Below are 23,514 nucleotides of genomic sequence, written 5' to 3'. Positions count from 1 at the left end.
CTATATATCCTGCTCCTCCCCCCTTTCGTAATCCTCCACTACAGGTAATTCTGGCTCCTCTTCTTCCTCCTCCCCCTTCTCTTTGGTGTCAATGCTATGAAGTTGGGCATTAATCACTTCGTCCTGGGCACTGTCAGAACCAATTCGAGTTCCTGTAGTACTTGTGAGTATTCTACGAGCATCTTGGATTGCGGCAAGACCTGCAGCCAGCACTTCATTGTCTTCGCTAAAACCCTCCTGTGGTATTACCTCAATAGTTACCCCCTTTTTTATCTCGTATCTATTAGAGTTAATATTTAGAATACCACTCGTATTACTGGGATCTAGAAGTTTTATACCTTTTCTCGAATGTTATCTTTGATTACCTCCAAGGTGGCCTCCTGGTTCTGTTTACTTATCCCCTTCCAAGTGTTGCTCATCCTGTGGAATGTTTCTACTCGAGTTTGGATATCAGCTCGGCAATCCGCATAGCCCTATCTCAAGGGGAGGAGTAGCGAGTATTCTGTAGGGTATGAAGGGGATAGTAGAGGTCAGTGTGAGAACTTGAAATAGGTGTTCTGAGGGACTCTAGGATCGGTAAGGGTCAACGGGACAAGAGGGCAGCAAATAGTGGTCTTCTTGAGTAAAGAAGAGGGAAATGATATTGTATAGTAATAGACAGCGTAGGTACAGAAGATGTTGTGTAAAGAAAGAAAGGAAAGAAAAAGGAACAAGAAACGAAGGTGAACTCTCCTAATATACCCAAGGAAATCCGAGCGATGACAAATCCAAAGTGACTCATACATCAACGACCCACAGAACCCGATAGAACCCAATAGAACTTTTCTGACTTATCTAACACCTCATAACCCAATGTGTTAACTAATCGATCTATGAAATCCTAGGAACAACCGCCATTGCTCCCAAAGCACTCGGAATATCAATGAGGGCATCAGGCCATACTTACTCACAACATTCTCATTCTGCGACTGAAAATTATCAGGCTTGAAGTAACTCCCTGTTGACCACGCCCGAATGCCGTAGCAAATCGATGTCGATATTAGGCAAGTAAGGGTAGAGGTTATCCGCTCTAGAAATTTGAGATCCTTAACCCCTCACATTCTTACCCCATCGAAGTATTTAAAATACAATATATCGATAGTTTCTGGATCCAGGAAGCGCAGTCTGTAGGTCTAGAATCTGGGAGAGGCTATCCCGAGTATTCTCTGGGGATCCATCATACCTCGTAATGCTCTTGGGGGCTCAAGAAACGATCATTCATCAAAAGGTTTTTCACTTGAGCCACCCTTACCTCAGGCGATACGAGATTTCCAAGCCCATGTATCGTAGAGTCCATCAGTCACCCTTTCACCTCATGCATCAAGTAGGAACGGATATGGAGGTGCAAACTTCTGATCTATCCTTCTCAATTATGCTTCCAAAACACTCGTAATCCGTTTGGGGGCACTCACCTCTTTAATAACGACCTTATCAATGTATACTTCACACCCCACTCAATGACTTGCAGTTGCCCACATGCTCATTACCAGTACTAAAAGTCTTGCTGCAGGTGGAAAGGGCTTATGTAGACGATTATGCTCCCCGATTAACACACTACACTCCTTCTCAATTCTAAAAACCTGTACTGACAGCACATTTGCACTCCTAGAGTTAGGTACCACAGACCTCCGAGTCAATTGGCTTGAAGGAATGTTGCGAGTGTTCTCAAAGATTTCATAAGTGTCCTTCGGATAACTAAACTAGCTTCCCAGAATTAAAATACTTTTGCTTTCCGGCACCTGAGCACTCTCATCCTCCTCGCTAGATGAGGGAAGATACTCGATTTCGTAGACTGTTTGCGATCGACCTTGACCGCGAAGTTGGCTTGAAGAAATCTGACGACTACTCACAGAGTTCTTGCCAATTACTTCGATAGGTGATGAAGAACGATATTTCCAGTAAGTGTGGGACGACTCCCTGTATCGAGAGCGTATCGAGCAAAAATCGATATGGCACGTAGAAGAAGTATACTCATGAGGATAAACAGGTACAGAGGGCCTAGAATGTGAGAGTGCTAGGGGTGCTTTCTGGGATGCAGGGAGTGCTACTGTAACGTGGATCTATGAATGAGAGACAATAGTACCAAGGAATGCAACTGAGGTGAAGACGTGGTATCGAGGGATTAGCGTAGAACAAAAGTAATATTCATGGAAGAAATATAGAAGAAGAAGAAGAAGAAACTTATATTGCTTAGAAGCCGAAGCTTATCGCACACCTAACTACCCGACTACAACCTCCACCGACTAACCCGAAAACAAAAACAAAGTACAAAATACTAACTACCGCAGCTACGAGAACTACGTACATAAATAACAAAAACAGCGCACGAAGAGGGCGAGAATAACAAGTACTACAGGTAAGCAGAATCTAAGCGACAACAAAGAAACCTCCCCGTAGTAAGAGTGAACCCCAAACTTCTCCGTCAACTACATAAGCGAGCACAATCCTATACATAGTGTTCAATCGAAACGATATCATTACCAACGTTCCCGGTGTCATATCTGTGGACGAACCTTAACAGGACTGGGAAACCACGCGCACGAAGGCAGGAAAAGCCAACCGCAACAGCGTCAGGGTGGAAGCGAGGGGGGTGGTTAAGAGTGGGTCCTCGGGCATCTGGTTGTCAAGCAGCGAGGAATTGAGGAGTGGTGACCGGTAGGTCAGTTAACGAATTGTGGGGTCGTCGGTCCCTGGAGCAACGGCTAAAGACTGTGCCCGAGTCATGTTTAAAGTGGTGTCCTCTGGAGGGGACATGCAAAAAGGGTTGAGTCGGAGACTCAGTATATGTGGGGGTCGCAATCGAAAGTGCCGACCGTATTGTGTTGAGGGGTGGTCTCGGAGACCGGTTAGGTTGGGGTGAGGGGAGCGGGCCGCCTCGGGTAAAAAAGGGTTGCCTGGTTAAGGCCGATAAAGAGGGGTAAGGTCACGGGACCTCGGGTAAAAAATTTGACGATAGTTTCGCGACCGAGAGGTCGCTAACTTCGCGGGCTGTCGAGCGCTTTGGCAGTAGATTCTCACTGACTGGAGATTACTGACAGTGTCCGTACCCGATGTGTGGGATCACTCGTGCGATGAGTGAAAATAAGGAGGGGCGTAGACGGCTTTCGAGAGTAGCCGTTATTTTGGCGAGGGGTGAACGGTAGACGCGACCCGTGAGGGCACCGAACGAGCAAAGAATGGGGGGTGTTGAGCGAGGGAAATTCAGGGACCGAAGCAATTCCAGAATCAGTATAACTCCATCTCGGGGGAAAGAAATCCTATCGCGAGCCAGAGGCGAGCGAGTAGAATACAGAAGAAGAAGAACCTTATATTGCTTTGAAGTACAAGACTTATCGCATGCCGACCCAACCGCCTAAGACACAAACCGAACAAGAGAAAGAAGGAAAGGAAAAACAACAAACGCGAACAAACAAGAGCAAAAGCAAACGCGAACGAACACAAACAAGAGTAAGGAAATTCTGGAACGACACTCAACCAGAAAAACCCAACGACAAGGAGAAATAACATATCTCAGCGGACTCAGGCGCTGGATCCATCAAAAACAAAATTAAAAACAAAAGCGAAAAATAACAGGTAAAAGGAAACTACCCTTCCTAATCCCGTCCGTAATCATTTGCTTCTATCCCCTCTTCCAGGTCCGCCTCCGCCTCCGCCGACTCGTACCATTTCGAGAGTTGAGAATTCTTTGCAAATTGTAGGATAAGGTCCGTTTTCAAGTTTGTAAACATCCAGTTTTCCCAGGTCATCGCTCCAGGGATCTTCTCTATCAGAGGGGCGCGGATTCGAGCCCACGCTGGGCATTCCATAAGTATGTGTTTCGCTGAGTTTTCCATACCACACTGGCATGGTTCGGGGTCTGTATATACCGCGTGTTTATCGATTCGGGTAGTTTGGCACCGGATTCGAAAAACTTTTTTCGCCTCCGTTAGGGTGAGTTTCGCAATCTTGGAAGGGGGGCGGAACTCCCCCCGGTGATGGTAGTCCGGTATTGGTTGTGTATTCCATTCTTCCAACAGGTGGTCGCGTAGTAGTTTATTTTGATTCCACTTGTCTCTCGCATTTCCGGGGGTTTGATATGGGAGTAGGAGGGAGGCGATTCGGTGTAGGCCTGTCCCTTTGATGTTCGCTTCTCTGTATGGGAGGAGCTCGATCAGGGATTCATTGTTGGGGTGGGTTGCCTCGGTGCAGAGTATTCTGGTTCCGTACTTTCTTGAGCGATATGTTAGAAGGTGTTCTAGGGGGGGTAGTCCTGCTTCTCGGAGGAGTTTAGCTCTCTTGGTCCATCGAGGTAGGCCCGTGATGATCCGGGCAGCTTCGTTGTATAGTGGTTCGAGCGATCTAATGATGTGGTCTGCGCCGGTCCACCAAGCCTCCGATCCGTAGAGCAGGCTTGGAAGGAAGCCTTGTGTTATTAGGTGATGAACTGTTTTGACTGTTATCCCTGGCAGGCGGGCAGTGTTTCAGATTTGGTGGAGGGCTTTTAGGCCTTTTGCGATTGCTGCTTCGATGTGGGGCCGGAAGGAGAGGGTCGGATCTATCCAGACTCCTACGTATTTCAGCCTCTCCTTGGGGTAAATATTGATGTTGTTAACTTTGACTGGAAGTCGTGGTTGTTGTGTGGATGATGTAGTGGGCCGGAAGAAGATCAGATCGGATTTATCCGGGTCGTATTTAATTTGGAGTGGCTCAGCTTTAATTAGTCTTTCTCTCATTCGTTCCTCCATTCTCTTGATTGTAAAGCCTGGTGTTTTGGATATTTGCACCAGCGTATCGTCATCGATGTAAGTTGTGTCCATCTCTTTTGGGCTGCTAGTTGGGCCCAGAATTACTCCGGCATAGATCATGAATAGTACCGGAGACATGGGGCTACCTTACGGCACTCCAGAATCATAGGGCTGTGGTTCTTCTAGCTCATGGTTGAATTGGAACTGTAGTTTTCTGCCGGTGTTGAATTCCTTGCACCATTCTGTCAGATAGGTGGGGAATTTTTGTTGGTGCATGATTTCCGCGAGGAGTAGGTGATCGACACAATTGAATGCTCCTTGGATGTCGTTGGTTAGGATCGCTGGTCTATCTCGCCGGGCGATTCCGGTGCTGTTTTTTAGTAGTAGGTTTTGTTGTATTGGTGTCAAGGTTCTCAGGAGGGCGTCGATTGCCGAGATGGTTGGTCTTCCTCCGAATTGGTTTGCTGAGAGTGTGCCTAGGATTTCTCCAGCGGTGCAGAGTCTCTGGGCCACTATCTTCTCCAGGATTTTGCTGAAACATTGTAGAAGGGAAATGGGCCGGTAGGCTTTTGCTTCATGATAATTTGCTTTACCGGGTTTCGGGATCGGGATACACTTAGCTATTTTCCATTCCGCTGGGTGTACACCGTGCCGGAGCATAGCGGAGAACATGTCTTGGATTAGAGTTGTATTTGCTTTGACAATTGCTTTAATAAAGGTGTAAGGGATGCCATCCGGGCCGGTCGCCGAGTGCGCTGGACAGGAGTCGATTGCTTTGTTAAGTTCTTCGGGGGTGACTATGTTGAAGGTATTGCTAAGGTCAAAGGAGGGGGGTCTAATATTCAAGGGGGGATGGTCGGGGGGCGTCCGTTTCGAGGGGAAAAGTTGGGCTCTTAGAGCTTGGCACTTCCCCGCGAACGTTTCTTCACCTTGTATGGTTGGTATGATTGTGTCTCGTCTCCTTCCTGCGCTTAGGATTCTCCAGACTTCACTGCCTTTTGCCTCGTTGATCGTCTTTTCCCGCCGGTCCGCTTTTGCTTTCCGGATCATGACTGTCCATTCTCTGCAAGCCTTCCGGTGTTCCTCCACGTGATTGGGTTTCCTTGTATTTCTCGCCTTCCTTTCTGCTGCGTTTACCCTTGCCTTCATTTGTTTCATCTCATCTGACCACCAGGAGTTGCCTCTTACCCCCTCCTTCGAGAGTGGTGTTACTATGCTGACTGTTGACCTGACCAGTTCTAGGAAGAAATCGACAGTTTGTTCCGTATGTTCCTTGGTTTCCCATGCCTCTGCAGGGATGTACATGTTTGACATGTGGTTCTCCAATAGCTTCCAGTCTGTTTGTCACCACATTCTTCTTGGTACGAAGGGTGGTTTTTCCAAGTGTAAGTGAACGGAGGTTTTCCCGTGGTCTAAGCCCGCTCCATAGGGTTCAGTGCTCCATCGTAGATTGTGGTCAAGTGTTGGGCCTTTTACAAATGTAAGGTCGATGATTGTGGGCCTTTTCCCTCTGTCTCTGGGGAAGTGCGTAAAGGCGCCTGGTTCGTTCAGGAGGGTCAATTTCTGTCGGGTTATCCATCGTTTTAACCGTGCGCCGTTGACGCGGTCTGCTCGAATGTTGTTTCTATATTCATGTGAATTTACTCCGTACCACATTTGGTGGTGGCAGTTGAAGTCTCCCATTACTAGACAGTTATCAAGGGTTTGGATTGTACTTGCTATTTGAGCGAAGGGGCCACTTCGGCCTGGGTAGTATATGTTTAGGATTTGGGTTTTCTTGGTTTGGATTTCTACCGTAATCGATACTATGAAGTTATCATGTGTATAGTGGTGTTTTGGTTTCAGGTTGGCATGTTTGCGGACATATGTTGCGCATTTCGTATTGGTATTGCTGGCTGTAAAAAGGTAAAAGAGATTTGATTCTGGTGGATATCCCTCTGTTGAGGTCCATGGTTCTTGTAATAGTAGGAAATAAATGCTCGAGTCTGTTTCTGCTTCTTCCACCGCCGCCTTGGTGATTAGTTCGCTCCGTGCACAGTTAAGTTGGTGTGCGAGCGCGGTTGTTCGAGGCCTAGGCATTATTCGACATGTGTTGGTCGTCTTCGGGAACGGGTGTGGCTTCGACCGGGGCGGTGGCTGGTACTTGGATTATTAAAAGTGGCTCTTGGGCGGGTGCGGCGGGTGGGTCTTGGGCGGGTGGGGCGTTTTCCTTTCCTTTGTTGAGGAATCGGCGTTTAACTCTTTCAGGGCATGCTGGGTCGGAAGCCTTATGGATTCCTTTACAGTTCAGACATCTGATTGGGGTATGGGTGCATCTATATCCTCCCTGGCATTGATTGCATGGGTGGAAACTGGTGAGGTGATCTCCGGCGCAATGGCCGCATTTCCCATTGTTCTTACATTTCTCTTGGCGGTGGCCGTATTCGAGGCACTTTGCACACTGAGTATCCGGGAAGGTTGGGAGGAAGGCCTCGATATGGCAGCTTCGGTTGAAGAGAGATAGGAATTTAACTCCTAGTGTTTCCATTGTGATTTGTCCTGGGAGCGCGATAACCATCGATGAGTGGGTTTTCTCCATTCGAGTTTCTGCCCTGGATATCCAGCGGGGAACCTGGGCAAGTTGGAAGTTCTCCCCATAGTTGCTTCTAATTTCGGATGCTACCAGTTGTCCTGCCTCGGCGCCTTCTCCGACCGTTGTGGGGATTCCGTGAATGAGGAACTTTGACCATTTGGAGTTTGCCCGGATGATGGCGACTGGTACTTGTAGGGTGAGGAGAGCCTCCTCAATTTCTTTGGCGTATTCCATTGCCTTTGTTGCTGGGGTGACAAACTTAGTTTCCAGGATAAAATTATCCTTGGGTGTTCTCCTTGCTGAGATGAAGTGGCAGGATTCGTCCTGAATTCTTGCATTGACTAGGGTCCTGATCTCGGAGGGATTGACGTCGGATGGAGCAGTGGTTTCAACGATGATTTCTCTGTTGATTTTGGTATATTCTGGCTTGAAGAGGGGGTCCGCTTTTGGCTTTGCGGACTTCTTTCTTCTCTCAACAACCTGGAAACTTCCTTGAGCAGGACCGGGTGCCGAGGCCACGGCGGCCCAGGTGCCTGCTTTCCATCCACGGGGTGGGGCTTGTTGGGGGGGTGCGGGTGGGGGGGCCTGAGGAGCTGCCTGAGGCGCTGCTTGGGGAATTGTTTGAGGGACCGCTGGAGGGGGCATTCTCTGTCCCTGCGGTTGTTGTTTCCGCTGTTGTTGCTGTTGTTGCTGTTGTTGCTGTTGTTGCGGTTGCTGCGGTTGCTGCGGTTGTGGCTGTTTATTGAGGAGCGCGTGGATCGCCGAGTGCATATTCGTGATCATGCTTGTCTGCGCCTCAATTTGATGTCTCAGTGTGTCCACTGTTCTCCGGAGTGTAGTCGTTTGTTCTTCGAGGATTTCAATCCTGTCAGAGGGCGGGCAGATCCGGCTGGTGGCATGTCTGATGGCCCAGGTAATGTAGTTCAGGTCCGTCTGGGTGTGCGTGTCCTGGGGGACAATGCTCGGGTAGAGGTAGTCGACTCTCGGTTGGTAGGGGTCGTTGTAGTCGGATTCTGTTGCAAAGGTCGAGGAGAATTCCTGTTCCTAAGCTCCGGATGGGGTTGGGTCGGGATCCTGAGTGTTCCTGTTCTGCGAGGAGGCTGTCCCTTGCTGGAAAGACTGGGTGAAAAAGGACTGAAGCGAAGCTTGCTGCGACATGACTGAATGTCCGGTCCTTCTGGCGGTGTAGAGTGATGTTTCGGATAGGTTTCTTTTCCTTCCTTTCGGGAGGTCAAGGCTGGAGAATTCTTCGCTGGAAGCCTGTTTTCGTAGGTTTCTTTCGCTTGTAACAACAAAACGCGACCGTACGATCGGGGACGAAGTGGCTCAGCCTGGTATGGTATATCAGGGTAAACCGAAGGGAATAAAATAAAATGTTTTTAAAGCGAGGTTTGTTATCAGGGAGTTCTTTGCGAGCCTTAGCGAGCAAGTAGAATACAGAAGAAGAAGAAGAAGAAAGTTATATTGCTTAGAAGCCGAAGCTTATCGCACACCTAACTACCCGACTACAACCTCCACCGACTAACCCGAAAGCAAAAACAAAGTACAAAAACTAACTACCGCAGCTACGAGAACTACGTACATAAAATAAAAGTAAACGATGCACGAAGAGGGCGCAAATAACAAGTGGTACAGGTAAGCAGAATCTAAGCGACAACAAAGAAACCTCCCCGTAGTAAGAATGAACCCCAATCTTCTCCGTCAACTACATAAGCGAGCACAATCCTAAACGTAGTGTTCAATCGAAACGATATCATTACCAACGTTCCCGATGTCATATCTGTGGACAAACCTTAACAGGACTGGGAAACCACGCGCACGAAGGCAGGAGAAGCCAACCGCAACAGCGTCAGGGTGGAAGCGAGGGGGGTGGTGTAAGAGTGGGTCCTCGGGCGTCTGGTTGTCAGGCAGCGAGGAGTTGAGGAGTGGTGACCGGTAGGTCAAGTAAGAATGGGTGGGGTCGTCGGTCCCTGGAGCAACGGCTAAAGACTGTGCCCGAGTCGTATTTGAAGTGGTGTCCTCTGGAGGGGACATGCAAAAGGGTTGAGCCGAAGGCTCAGTATGTATGGGGGTCGCAATCGAAAGTGCCGACCGTGTTGTATTGAGGGTGGTCTCGGAGACCGGTTGGGTTGGGGTGAGGGGAGCGGGCCGCCTCGGTTAAAAAGTGGGTGGCCTGGTTAAGGCCGATAAAGAGGGGTAAGGTCACGGGACCTCGGGTAAAAATTTGACGATAGTTTCGCGACCGAGAGGTCGCTAACTTCGCGGGCTGTCGAGCGCTTTGGCAGTAGGTTCTCGCTGACTGGAGATTACTGACAGTGTGCGTACCCGACGTGTGGGATCACTCGTGCGATAAGTGAAAGTAAGGAGGGGCGAAGGCGGCTTTCGAGAGTAGCCGCTGGTTTGGCGAGGGGTGAACGGTGGACGCATCCCGTGAGGGCACCGAACGAGCAAAGAATGGGGGGTGTCGAGCGAGGGAAGTTCAGGGACCGAAGCAATTCGAGAATCAGTATAACTCCATCTCGGGGGGGAAGAAATCCTATCGCGAGCCAGAGGTAAGCGAGTAGAATGCAGAAGAAGAAGAAGAAACTTATATTGCTTTGAAGTACAAGACTTATCGCACGCCGACCCGACCGCCTAAAACACAAACCAAACAAAAAGAACGAAAGGAAAGAAAACAACAAACGCAAACAAACAAACAAGAACAAAAGCGAACACGAACGAACATCAACAAGAAATAAGGAAATTCCAGAACGACACTCAACCAGAAACAACCCAACGACAAGGAGAAAAAACATATCTCAACGAACTCGGGCGCTGGATCAATCAAAACAAAGTGAAACCAAAGTTAAAAAGGTAAAAGGAAACCGCCCTTTCCTAATCCCGTCCCTAATCATTTTCTTCCATCCCCTCTTCTAGATCCACCTCCGCTTCCGCCGACTCGTACCACTTCGAGAGTTGAGAGTTTTTTGCAAATTGTGAGATAAGGTCCGTTTTCAAGTTTGTAAACATCCAGTTTTCCCAGGTCATCGCTCCGGGGATCTTTTCTATCAGGGGGGCACGGATTCGAGCCCACGATGGGCATTCCATAAGTGTGTGTTTCGCTGAGTTTTCCATACCACACTGGCATGGTTCGGGGTCTGTATATACCGCGTGTTTATCGATTCGGGTAGTTTGGCACCGGATTCGAAAAACTTTTTTCGCCTCCGTTAGGGTGAGTTTCGCAATCTTGGAAGGGGGGCGGAACTCCCCCCGGTGATGGTAGTCCGGTATTGGTTGTGTATTCCATTCTTCCAACAGGTGGTCGCGTAGTAGTTTATTTTGATTCCACTTGTCTCTCGCATTTCCGGGGGTTTGATATGGGAATAGGAGGGAAGCGATTCGGTGTAGACCTGTCCCTTTGATATTTGCTTCTCTGTATGGGAGGAGCTCGATCAGGGATTCATTGTTGGGGTGGGTGTTTGGGGAAATGCCAATGCTAAGCGATAATTCTGTAGCTTTTAAACTTGTAATATTGTAAACCGGATTCCGCTCGCTGAGTGACTGATGATGCCACTAAGACGAGGCGGAATCCTTCCCTATTTATACATATTGGACCCTATACCAAGGCCCGCTTTCTAATACTAATGAGATAACGATAATAGAATAAGACAATCAACCCGAAGATAACCCCCAATAGAAAAGCGCCCCCGCATAGTTCCGTTCCTCCATTCTAATTCCGACACGTAACCATGAACCCCGCAATTGCCAGTAACCGAGCTGTATCATGCTATTGTCCTAGAGCTACTTCCCTAAGTAGAATGGCCTGCAGCCATAAGCCCCGCTTCTATTCCGTTCCGGGTGAGACACCCAATAGTAAGCGTGCCCTCACAACAGCCTAATACTAGTGTGGTTGCACCCGGTGCCCCCACACCCCTCGGTACCTTCCTATGCTGGTTCCCTCGTTACCCGACCGTACTCACATCACAACCCATCACTCGTATTATTCTTATTCCTTGACTTAGGAGCAGTGTTCGTGTTTCCTGTAACACTACTCCCCATTCCTAGACGTCGCCCTCGACCGTTAAAACCTCTCTATGATAAAAACCCTGTGGGAAAAGTCATAGAGTAGGAAAGGTATCGAGCTAGTCTTCCCTAGTCCGTTGTCGTTTCGGAGGCCGACTCGAGTCGATGACTGACCCTTGACTCCGCGTATGGGGCCGAGTGTTGGTGACCGGTTTGAAGTTCTCATCTAAGAGTGCCTCTTGGGGTTCGGGTGTTGCGAGTCGTTTTCGTGTGTTCTGTTGCCTGCCAGGGTTGGGTTCCTCTCGATAAGGTCTCAGCAACATCTCGTGGAATACGTCATGAACCTTCTATTCTACCGGAAGATTCAATCTATAAGCCCTATTTCCTACAGCCGCGGTGACCTCGAAGGGGCCTGTAAACTTATCCGACCATTTATTGTAACCGCCGAGGTTCCGAGTATCCAGCAAAACCTTTTGACCGATTGTGAACCGCTGAACTGCTGGTCCTGGCCTTGATGCCATCCTGTCAAAGGTCTTCTGCAGCGTGTCTCTCGCTGACTCATGAGCTAGGAGAAGGTCTTCCAGGTAGGTACTTCCTTTAGCATCCAGCTGTCCGATTTTCGCATCCGTTGGCCAATCTGTTCGTGGGTGGAAACCATAGTTACAGTAGAACGGCGATTGTCCTGTCGACGAGTGTTTCGCATTATTATATGCATACTCGCAAATCGGTAGTAGGTCCTTCCATTTCTTTCCTGTTCCGGCGGTATAGGCCCGGATGTAGGACTCGAGGTGCTGGTTGGTCTTTTCTGTTTGTCCATCCGTCTGTGGGTGGAACGAGGTCGAGAGTCTTCTACGAATCCCTAGTCGTTCTGTGACCGCAGCCCAGAATGCCGATACGAACTGTGTTCCCCTGTCAGAGACAATGCTCCTAGGAAGTCCGTGAAAGCGCCAAATGTCCTTGACAAAGGCGTTAGCGGTCTATTCCGCGTTGATTCCCGTCATTGGAATGAAGTGAGCCATTTTCGTAAAACGGTCCACGACCACCAATACGTTACGGAATCCTGATTTCTCCTTTGGCATTTCTACTACGAAATCCATTGAGATATCAGTCCAAGGTGTGGTGGCTAACTCTAGGGGTTGAGGGAGTGACAAGTGTCTCCGACGTTGCTTGGCTCTCTGGCACACGTCGCAAGTCTTGACGAAGTTGGCTACATCCGTGGACATTCCTGGCCACCAGTAGTTCCTATCGATCAACTCAAGGGTTGTATCCCTTCCTAGATGCCCCGCTACAGGTCTGTCATGATGATCCTCAATGACTTGTCTGACCGCGTATCCTGGCACTACCCAACGACCATCGTGGGTGGCCTCATTCGATCCCGGGGTCCATTCAGTGGCAAGCTCCGTTATTACGGCATCAGCTTCCTCTGTCCCGAAGACTTCAAGGTTTGCATCACGGAGAGGTTCATCCCGGAACACTCTCCGAACCCATTGTCTATCCTGTTCATACCAGTCTTGTAGTGGCTGAGGCAGCTCAGTACCTGGTATGTCGTACCACTGATCCAACGGAGTCCATTCTTCTTCGGAGTTGCCAATGATTTCAGGGCCAGTTTCTACATTGGTCCGTGATTTCCTGACAAATTGTTCTGCGCTGAGCAACTGTTTTACGGGTTGTTCGCGCATTACTCCCCCTTCCATAGCGAACTCTGGGCGCCTTGTAAGTGCATCTGGCTTGCCATTTTTTTCGCCTGGTCGGTAATGAATCCTGAAGCGAAAAGGTGCTATCTTTTCGGCCCACCTGGCTTGTCTTCTCGACAACTTCTTGGTCGTTGTGAAGTACTGTAGGTTCTGACGATCCGAATGTATCTGGATAGGAATGTCCGTTCCTTCCAGCCAATGTCTCCAAGTCAAGAGAGCAGAAACTATAGCGAGCATCTCCTTGTCATAGATCTCGTAGTTTACCTCTGCTTCGTTGAACTTGCGAGAGTGGTAAGCTACCGGGTGTAGAATACCGTCCTCGAACACCTGAGAGAGTACTGCGGCCTCAGCCCAGTCACTCGCGTCAGTTTCTATGATCGCTTCGCGGTGTTCGTCATAGTGTCGTAGTATTGGGGCAGACGTAAATCTCTCCTTGAGTTCGTCGAAAGCATTTTGCTGTTCACTGCTCCATCGCCATACGGAACCCTTCTTCAAGAGGTCGGTCATTGGTCGACAAACTTCGGAGTACCTGTGGATGAACCGTCGTAGGAAGTTGGCGAATCCGAGGAAACATTGAAGTTCCTTGACCTTGGTGGGTGGTAACCATTCCATGATTGCCTTCACCTTCTTAGGCGAGACCTGGTTCCCTTTCCCTGATAGTACAAATCCCAGGAATTCTACCTCCTGTTTGTACCATTCCGTTTTCTCGAGGTTCCCGTATAGATGGTTTTGTTGCAGTCGCCCCAATATCTTCCTCACAAGAGCCGTATGCTCTTCCTTAGTCTTTGAATATATTAGAATATCATCCAAGTAGACTACTACGCCTTGATCTAGAAGATCCTTGAATATGGTATTGACCATGACCTGGAACGACGCCGGTGCATTGGTTAAGCCAAAAGGCATTACCCTATATTCGAAGTGGCCGTACTTCGTTCTAAAAGCTGTTTTCCATTCCTCGCCAGCAGCAATCCTAATCAAGTTATAGCCATTTTTCAGGTCTATCTTGGTGAAGAACTCTGCTCCTTTCGTCGAATCGGCCAACTCTGTCATGAGTGGAAGGGGGTAGCGATTCTTGACCGTGATAGCGTTTAAGCCACGAAAGTCTACGCATAACCTCAGTTTTCCATTGGCTTTCTTCACGAACAGGATCGGTGCTGCTGCCGGGCTGGTGGAGGGGACTATTTTGCCAGAGGCTAGCATTTCGTCCAAGTACTCCCGAAGTGCCTTTTGTTCCACTGGGGAGAGCGCATAGATCGGTCCCCATGGAGGCTGCTTTCCTTCCATAAGGGGAATAGTATGGTCCCATTCAGAGTGATCAGGTAGTCGATCGGCTCCCTCCTTAGAGAAGACATCGACGAAGTCCTGGTATTCCATCGGTATAGCACTAGCGAGAGCCTCGCCTACCAATGCCCTTGCCCAGAAGGGGTGTTGCTCGATCATCATCTGTGTCTCGGGTGACGACCTCAACAGCCTGATGACCAGCTCTTCTGGGTCTTCTTCGTATATATCATACATGGTCCTGAAGCATCCCTTCACTTGACAATTGATGTTGTCGAAGGTGACCTTGTTCTGACCCCAATGTATGGTAGGTTGATGCTCCTTGAGCCATCGATGTGGTATGACGAGGTCTTCTCCTGCGAATGAGCCAACCTCGCAGACGATGTCTCTGTCTAGATGGTTGTCGACGCGGAGGGTAAGAGATTTGGTGATGTAAGTACCGGAGTTAGGCATAGGGGTGCCGTCAGCCTGTCTGATGATGAGAGGCTTGGGTCGAGGTTGAGTTGGGATCTTTAGACGATGGACACAGTTCCAGGACATAACCCAGTCCTCTGTTCCGCTGTCTAGGAGTGCGTTGACTGTTTCTGCATGTTGGGTACTAGTTGCGGGGTGGTTCCAAGAGATCTCAATCTCAAGGCGGGTTTCTTGGTGATGTAAAGACATATTCGTATGTTTGAAAAGTGTAAGGTAAGGTAGATTGTTCTTGGGTCTAAGTAGGTTGATGTTGATAGTTCTTGTTCAGAGCGCGGGCGAGGGAGTTTATATAGAAAATTCGAGCGTTGATCAAAATCATAGTACAACACTTATGCACCAGGTATTTTCGGAATGTAACCCCGCTTCTCGAAATGTGTGTAAAGAGAATTTAAATTGCGCAAAACCGATAGAACATAACATAACCCGATCCCTTAGAAAAGTCTTTTTCCCAAATAAAACCCGTAACACAACATAGAATGAAACACCGCATAAAAAATAGAAATACCCAATCAATTTAGTCCTACAAATTCGTAATCCTTGCCCTAAATGCCTCATTTTGTGGCCCCAATTTCCGTTTCTTATCACCCTCCCTTCCGTGGTCCTTTCTCCCGGAAGGATACTCTTTTCTCTTCAGGTTCGTTAACCTGACTTTGCTCGTTGCCACGCAATCCTTTACGAAGTGGTTATCTCTACCACAACGGAAACACTTTCCTTCCTTCTGCCATTTCTCCTTCTCTTCTTTGATGACACCTAAGTCATCTGAGGTCTTGGAGTTGTTGGCTGATGCGGGAAAAGTTTTCCGAGGATTTGCGTTGTTGCGCGATTTCCGCCGTTCCGTTTTTTCCTCGCGGGGTTTCACCGTATCCTTTCCTCGCAGGATTTCTTTCCGAGCCTTCACCTCGTGGTCCTTGCGTCCGACTTTTCGTACCCAGGCTAACCAGTCCACGAAATCATTAGGCTCCTCAATCGCATTGGAGAGCCGTTGTTCCAGCGAGGAGTTTATTCCTGTTAGGATCATGGATCTCATGACAACTGGTCCAACTCGTGCGTCCCATTCTAGGTTCTGCATCTCGTTGATGTAGTCGTCGATTGGGTCAGTTTGCCGGAGTCTGTCCATCTTCTGCTTGGCCTGTTCCTGACTTGTGCGGTTGCCATATTGGGTACGGAGCTCTTGCTTGAACCGTTCCCAGGTTCCGATACTTCTGTCCACAGCCAACCTCTCCGTAAAATTCCGCCAAAAGTTTGCCGCACTACCGGTGAACTCGAGGGATGCCCACATAATCTTGGTGCCATCATCCCATTGGACCTTCTTCTGGAGACTGATTAGAATTTCCATCTGATCGATCCAGAGTCTTACGTCCTGATCGGCTTTTCCGGAGAAGGGAATGTTGGCCTTTTTCGGTGCATCACCTACGGTGGCGCGAGGGGTGTGCGAGAGTTCTTGCTCTCGTTGGCGCCTCCTTTCGTGTCTTCGTTTCTTACGTTCCAGCCGCTTGCGGCGTTCGCCTTCCGAATCTGAGGAATCCGATGGGGATGATCCGGGTGCTTCCGGGGCGTTACCTCCCTTATTGCCATTCCCGTTACCTCCACCTTGTGCTCCTTGACCTCCTCCCTTGTTGCCATCCCCGTTACCTCCACCTTGTGCTCCTTGACCTCCTTGCTTCCCTTGTTGGCCTGGGTCTTCGAGGTCTTCACTGGATTCGGAGCCGGCTGGAGGGGCGACTGGTTGTTGGGGAGGTGGTCTAGGAGGTGGGCCTGATCCGCCGCCACCTGTCTCTGGGGCCAGTGGTTTTTCCGCAGCCGCTTTACGGGCTGTTTCCTTCATCTGCTCTATCATTTCTTCTAGAGCCGTCCTTGTCCCAGAGAACCCATCTACCAAGGAGACCTGCTGCTGCATGGTCCTCTCCAATTGTGCCAGTGTAGCTGCTACGCCGTCTGGGACTTGGGCTGGGCCTTCTTTCGGCAGCCTTTGAATCCAGTCGGCCAGCATAGTTATGTGCTGGGCCTGCTCTTCCTGCCGCTGTTGGTGGGCCTTAGTGGTATTGGCGATCTGTTCCAAGACTTGGCCGAGGTTCGTAGTGGTTGCGGCTGTCTCTGCCCGCACTTGCGCGAGGATGTACCCATCTCGGCGCTCCCGTTCTTCTTGGTCCTGGTTGAACTTCATCTGCACTTCGCGGATGAGTTTGGTCTGCTCTTCGTGCTGCTGGTCAAGCTGCGCCGCGTGCTGCCGAGTAATTTCCCTGATTGCGGGCAGGTCTTGGACGCTCACAGTGAGGTCTCCAAGTCCGCGACTCAGCTGCTGAACCACTGGGGCTCCTCTCCGTTCGATTTCCTGCCCGATGATTTCTCCAAAGGGGTGCTCGATACGGCGTTCTTCCACGTCCATATTCGTGTCCTCGTCGTCGTCCGTTACCCTGAGGACCGAGGGCCTCGGAATAGAAGATCGTTCTCTGATTGGCGTTTTGTACGGGGAATAATCTCGATAGTCCCCTTGCCTGCGGGAGCGGGGTTGGCCATAGGATGCGGCCGGCTGAGTCGATCTGAAGAGGTCGCTGATCGGCATGTCTAGATCCCTCCTGTGGCGCTGTCTCGCCTGGGTCTCGACTATACCTCGATCTCTCACGGTGATTGAGCTCTCCATGTTGTAGTCTTCCTCCATTTGTTGCTGATGACCCCTTGACATCGCTAAGTTGCTCGATTCTGAGTTGTGGCTGTCTTCTGCACCAGGGTTGAACGACGAACCAAGGGACGGAGTGAGCTAATCCGTGGGATTGCTGACTGAGGGTGACTTTAATGGGGAATAGTTCGGGATAGTTGAGGATCTCCGGGTCGTGTTCTTCGAACGTGCAAGTAGTACCTGCTTCGGCAAAAAACCCGGCGTATTCGAGGTATCCGCAATAGAGGTGTTCGGCACTGCCTCTGCGAACGACAAAAGAGGTAGTGCAAGTAAAGTTGTTGATAGCTGCTGTTGCTACTCGAGGATGCATACGGTATCAAAGAGTCCTTCTAATAGACTACTTTCTTATTCTTTTACTTGAGCGCACGGTGACTATCCGCCACAAACAAAATACTCTCAAGTATTGGTCTAAGCAAGTAGTTGTCTTATCGGGACGTTGATAATATGCGATCGATAAAATAATAGCGTAGTGGATGAGGAACAATATAGTGTTTGGGGAAATGCCAATGCTAAGCGATAATTCTGTAGCTTTTAAACTTGTAATATTGTAAACCGGATTCCGCTCGCTGAGTGACTGATGATGCCACTAAGACGAGGCGGAATCCTTCCCTATTTATACATATTGGACCCTATACCAAGGCCCGCTTTCTAATACTAATGAGATAACGATAATAGAATAAGACAATCAACCCGAAGATAACCCCCAATAGAAAAGCGCCCCCGCATAGTTCCGTTCCTCCATTCTAATTCCGACACGTAACCATGAACCCCGCAATTGCCAGTAACCGAGCTGTATCATGCTATTGTCCTAGAGCTACTTCCCTAAGTAGAATGGCCTGCAGCCATAAGCCCCGCTTCTATTCCGTTCCGGGTGAGACACCCAATAGTAAGCGTGCCCTCACAACAGCCTAATACTAGTGTGGTTGCACCCGGTGCCCCCACACCCCTCGGTACCTTCCTATGCTGGTTCCCTCGTTACCCGACCGTACTCACATCACAACCCATCACTCGTATTATCCTTATTCCTTGACTTAGGAGCAGTGTTCGTGTTTCCTGTAACAGTGGGTTGCCTCGGTGCAGAGTATTCTGGTTCCGTACTTTCTTGAGCGATATGTTAGAAGGTGTTCTAGGGGGGGTAGTCCTGCTTCTCGGAGGAGTTTAGCTCTCTTGGTCCATCGAGGTAGGCCCGTGATGATCCGGGCAGCTTCGTTGTATAGTGGTTCTAGTGATCTAATGATGTGGTCTGCGCCAGTCCACCAGGCCTCAGATCCGTAGAGCAGGCTTGGAAGGAAGCCCTGTGTTATTAGGTGATGAACTGTCTTGACTGTTATCCCTGGCAGGCGGGCGGTGTTTCGGATTTGGTGGAGGGCTTTTAGGCCTTTTGCGATTGCTGCTTCGATATGGGGCCGGAAGGAGAGGGTTGGATCTATCCAGACTCCTACGTATTTCAGCCTCTCCTTGGGGTACATATCGATGTTGTTAACTTTGACTGGAAGTCGTGGTTGTTGTGTGGATGATGTGGTGGGCCGGAAGAAGATCAGATCGGATTTATCCGGGTCGTATTTGATTTGGAGTGGCTCAGCTTTAATTAATCTTTCTCTCATTCGTTCCTCCATTCTCTTGATTGTAAAGCCTGGTGTTTTGGATATTTGCACCAGCGTATCGTCATCGATGTAAGTTGTGTCCATCTCTTTTGGGCTGCTAGTTGGGCCCAGAATTACTCCGGCATAGATCATGAATAGTACCGGAGACATGGGGCTACCTTACGGCACTCCAGAATCATAGGGCTGTGGTTCTTCTAGCTCATGGTTGAATTGGAACTGTAGTTTTCTGCCGGTGTTGAATTCCTTGCACCATTCTGTCAGATAGGTGGGGAATTTTTGTTGGTGCATGATTTCCGCGAGGAGTAGGTGATCGACACAATTGAATGCTCCTTGGATGTCGTTGGTTAGGATCGCTGGTCTATCTCGCCGGGCGATTCCGGTGCTGTTTTTTAGTAGTAGGTTTTGTTGTATTGGTGTCAAGGTTCTCAGGAGGGCGTCGATTGCCGAGATGGTTGGTCTTCCTCCGAATTGGTTTGCTGAGAGTGTGCCTAGGATTTCTCCAGCGGTGCAGAGTCTCTGGGCCACTATCTTCTCCAGGATTTTGCTGAAACATTGTAGAAGGGAAATGGGCCGGTAGGCTTTTGCTTCATGATAATTTGCTTTACCGGGTTTCGGGATCGGGATACACTTAGCTATTTTCCATTCCGCTGGATGTACACCGTGCCGGAGCATAGCGGAGAACATGTCTTGGATTAGAGTTGTGTTTGCTTTGACTATAGCTTTAATAAAGGTATAAGGGATGCCATCCGGGCCGGTCGCTGAGTGCGCTGGGCAGGAGTCGATTGCTTTGTTAAGTTCTTCGGGGGTGACTATGTCGAAGGTATTGCTAAGGTCAAAAGAGGGGGGTCTAATGTTCAAGGGGGGATGGTCGGGGGACGTCCGTTTCGAGGGGAAAAGTTGGGCTCTTAGAGCTTGACACTTCCCCGCAAACGTTTCTTCACCTTGTATGGTTGGTATGATTGTGTCTCGTCTCTTTTCTGCGCTTAGGATTCTCCAGACTTCACTACCTTTCGCCTCGTTCATCGTCTTTTCCGGCTGGTCCGCTTTTGCTTTCCGGATCATGACTGTCCATTCTCTGCAAGCCTTCCGGTGTTCCTCCACTTGATTGGATTTCCTTGTATTTCTCGCCTTCCTTTCTGCTGCGTTTACCCTTGCCTTCATCTGTTTCATCTCATCTGACCACCAGGAGTTGGCTCTTACCCCCTCCTTCGAGAGTGGTGTTACTATGCTGACTGTTGACCTGACCAGTTCTAGGAAGAAATCGACAGTTTGTTCCGTGTGTTCCTTGGTTTCCCATGCCTCTACAGGGATGGAGATGTTTGACATTTGGTTCTCCAGTAGCTTCCAGTCTGTTTGTCGCCACATTCGTCTTGGTACAAAAGGTGGTTTTTCCAGGTGTAAGTGGACGGAGGTTCTCCCGTGGTCTGAGCCCGCTCCGTAGGGTTCAGTACTCCATCGTAGGTTGTGGTCGAGTGTTGGGCCTTTTACAAATGCAAGGTCGATGGTTGTGGGCCTTTTCCCTCTGTCTCTGGGGAAATGCGTAAAGACGCCTGGTTCGTTCAGGAGGGTCAGTTTCTGTCGGGTTATCCATCGTTTTAACCGTGCGCCATTGACGCGGTCTGCTCGAATGTTGTTTCCGTATTCATGTGAATTTACTCCGTACCACATCTGATGGTGGCAGTTGAAGTCTCCCATTACTAGACAGTTATCAAGGGTTTCGATTGTACTTGCTATTTGAGCGAAGGGGCCACTTCGGCCTGGGTAGTATATGTTTAGGATTTGGGTTTTCTTATTCTGGATTTCTACCGTAATCGATACTATGAAGTTATCATGTGTATAGTGGTGTTTTGGTTTCAGGTTGGCATGTTTGCGGACATATGTTGCGCATTTCGTATTGGTATTGCTGGCTGTAAAAAGGTAAAAGAGATTTGATTCTGGTGGATATCCCTCTGTTGAGGTCCATGGTTCTTGTAATAGTAGGAAATAAATGCTCGAGTCTGTTTCTGCTTCTTCCACCGCCGCCTTGGTGATTAGTTCGCTCCGTGCACAGTTAAGTTGGTGTGCGAGCGCGGTTGTTCGAGGCCTAGGCATTATTCGACATGTGTTGGTCGTCTTCGGGAACGGGTGTGGCTTCGACCGGGGCGGTGGCTGGTACTTGGATTATTAAAAGTGGCTCTTGGGCGGGTGCGGCGGGTGGGTCTTGGGCGGGTGGGGCGTTTTCCTTTCCTTTGTTGAGGAATCGGCGTTTAACTCTTTCAGGGCATGCTGGGTCGGAAGCCTTATGGATTCCTTTACAGTTCAGACATCTGATTGGGGTATGGGTGCATCTATATCCTCCCTGGCATTGATTGCATGGGTGGAAACTGGTGAGGTGATCTCCGGCGCAATGGCCGCATTTCCCATTGTTCTTACATTTCTCTTGGCGGTGGCCGTATTCGAGGCACTTTGCACACTGAGTATCCGGGAAGGTTGGGAGGAAGGCCTCGATATGGCAGCTTCGGTTGAAGAGAGATAGGAATTTAACTCCTAGTGTTTCCATTGTGATTTGTCCTGGGAGCGCGATAACCATCGATGAGTGGGTTTTCTCCATTCGAGTTTCTGCCCTGGATATCCAGCGGGGAACCTGGGCAAGTTGGAAGTTCTCCCCATAGTTGCTTCTAATTTCGGATGCTACCAGTTGTCCTGCCTCGGCGCCTTCTCCGACCGTTGTGGGGATTCCGTGAATGAGGAACTTTGACCATTTGGAGTTTGCCCGGATGATGGCGACTGGTACTTGTAGGGTGAGGAGAGCCTCCTCAATTTCTTTGGCGTATTCCATTGCCTTTGTTGCTGGGGTGACAAACTTAGTTTCCAGGATAAAATTATCCTTGGGTGTTCTCCTTGCTGAGATGAAGTGGCAGGATTCGTCCTGAATTCTTGCATTGACTAGGGTCCTGATCTCGGAGGGATTGACGTCGGATGGAGCAGTGGTTTCAACGATGATTTCTCTGTTGATTTTGGTATATTCTGGCTTGAAGAGGGGGTCCGCTTTTGGCTTTGCGGACTTCTTTCTTCTCTCAACAACCTGGAAACTTCCTTGAGCAGGACCGGGTGCCGAGGCCACGGCGGCCCAGGTGCCTGCTTTCCATCCACGGGGTGGGGCTTGTTGGGGGGGTGCGGGTGGGGGGGCCTGAGGGGCTGCCTGAGGCGCTGCTTGGGGAATTGTTTGAGGGACCGCTGGAGGGGGCATTCTCTGTCCCTGCGGTTGTTGTTTCCGCTGTTGTTGCTGTTGTTGCTGTTGTTGGTTTTGTTGTGGTTGTTGCGGTTGCTGCGGTTGTGGTTGTTTGTTGAGGAGAAGATGGATCGCCGAGTGCATACTGGTGATCATAGTTGTCTGCGCCTCGATTTGGTGCCTCAGTGTATCCACTGTTCTCCGGAGTGTGGTCGTTTGCTCTTCGAGGATTTCAATCCTGTCGGTGGGTGGGCAAATTCGGCTGGTGGCATGTCTGATGGCCCAGGTAATATAGTTCAGGTCCGTCTGGTTGTGAGTATCCTGGGGGACAATGCTCGGGTAGAGGTAGTCGATTCTCGGTTGGTAGGGGTCGTTGTAGTCGGATTCTGTTGCAAAGGTCGAGGAGAATTCCTGTTCTTGAGCTCCGGATGGGATTGGGTCGGGAACCTGAGTGTTCCTGATCTGCGAGGGGGCTGTCCCTTGCTGGGAAGATTGGGTGAAAAAGGACTGGAGCGAAGCTTGCTGCGACATGATTGAATGTCCAGTTCTCCTGGCGGCGTAGAGTGACGTTTCGGAAAGGTTTCTTTTCCTTCCTTTCGGGAGGTCAAGGCTGGAGAATTGTTCGCTAGAAGCCAGTTTTCGTGGTGTTTCTTTCGCTAGGAACAACAAACGCGACCGTACGATCGGGGACGAATTGGCTCAGCCTGGTATGGTATACCAGGGTAAACCGAGAGGAATAAAAATAAAGTGTTTTTGAAGCGAGGTTTGATATCAGGGAGTTCTTTGCGAGCCTTAGCGAGCAAGTAGAATACAGAAGAAGAAGAAGAAACTTATATTGCTTTGAAGTACAAGACTTATCGCACACCGACCCAACCGCCTAAAACACAAACCGAACCGAACAAAAGAAAGAAAGAAAACAACAAACAACAAACGCAAACGCAAACGAACAAGAACAAAACAAGAACAAAACAAGCACAAGCGAGCACGAACAATAACAGGGAAAATCCAGAACAACACTTCGACCAGAAGACCCAACGACAAGGAGAAATAACATATCTCAGCGGACTCGAGCGCTGGATCCATCAAATCAAAAAGAAAAAAATTTTTTAAAGAGTAAAAAGGAAACTCCCCTTCCTAATCCCGTTCCCGGTCATTTTCTTCCATCCCCTCTTCCAGGTCCGCCTCCGCCTCCGCCGACTCGTACCATTTCGAGAGTTGAGATTGTTTCGCAAATTGTAG

The 23,514-nt window shown here is 49.4% G+C and overlaps 4 protein-coding genes across 4 annotated transcripts; all 4 read right to left on the bottom strand.

Annotated features, from left to right (window-relative positions):
* On the bottom strand, window positions 1-264 carry H6S33_001442 (uncharacterized protein; the record flags this gene model as incomplete). Its single annotated transcript, XM_044832820.1, has 1 exon — window positions 1-264. A coding segment is annotated over one exon (264 nt), but the record flags the coding sequence as incomplete, so codon positions are not given.
* Window positions 265-4,910: 4,646 nt separating this feature from the next.
* H6S33_001441 (uncharacterized protein) lies at window positions 4,911-6,068 on the bottom strand (the record flags this gene model as incomplete). Its single annotated transcript, XM_044832819.1, has 1 exon — window positions 4,911-6,068. The coding sequence occupies one exon, from the start codon at window positions 6,066-6,068 to the stop codon at window positions 4,911-4,913; it is 1,158 nt and encodes a 385-aa protein (XP_044694408.1).
* Window positions 6,069-15,303: 9,235 nt separating this feature from the next.
* Window positions 15,304-17,466, bottom strand: H6S33_001440 (uncharacterized protein; the record flags this gene model as incomplete). Its single annotated transcript, XM_044832818.1, has 1 exon — window positions 15,304-17,466. One exon carries the CDS (start codon window positions 17,464-17,466, stop codon window positions 15,304-15,306), a length of 2,163 nt encoding a protein of 720 aa, XP_044694407.1.
* A 1,025-nt stretch (window positions 17,467-18,491) lies between these two features.
* Window positions 18,492-19,196, bottom strand: H6S33_001439 (uncharacterized protein; the record flags this gene model as incomplete). The annotated part of the gene is made up of 1 exon (XM_044832817.1): window positions 18,492-19,196. The coding sequence occupies one exon, from the start codon at window positions 19,194-19,196 to the stop codon at window positions 18,492-18,494; it is 705 nt and encodes a 234-aa protein (XP_044694406.1).
* Window positions 19,197-23,514: the final 4,318 nt, after the last annotated feature.

Source organism: Morchella sextelata, assembly GCF_020137385.1.
Source record: "Morchella sextelata strain SCLS chromosome Unknown scls_10, whole genome shotgun sequence".
Classification (NCBI taxonomy): Eukaryota; Fungi; Ascomycota; class Pezizomycetes; order Pezizales; family Morchellaceae; genus Morchella; species Morchella sextelata.
Note: the sequence above shows the minus strand (reverse complement) of the source record. Positions and strands in the feature narration are given on the sequence as shown.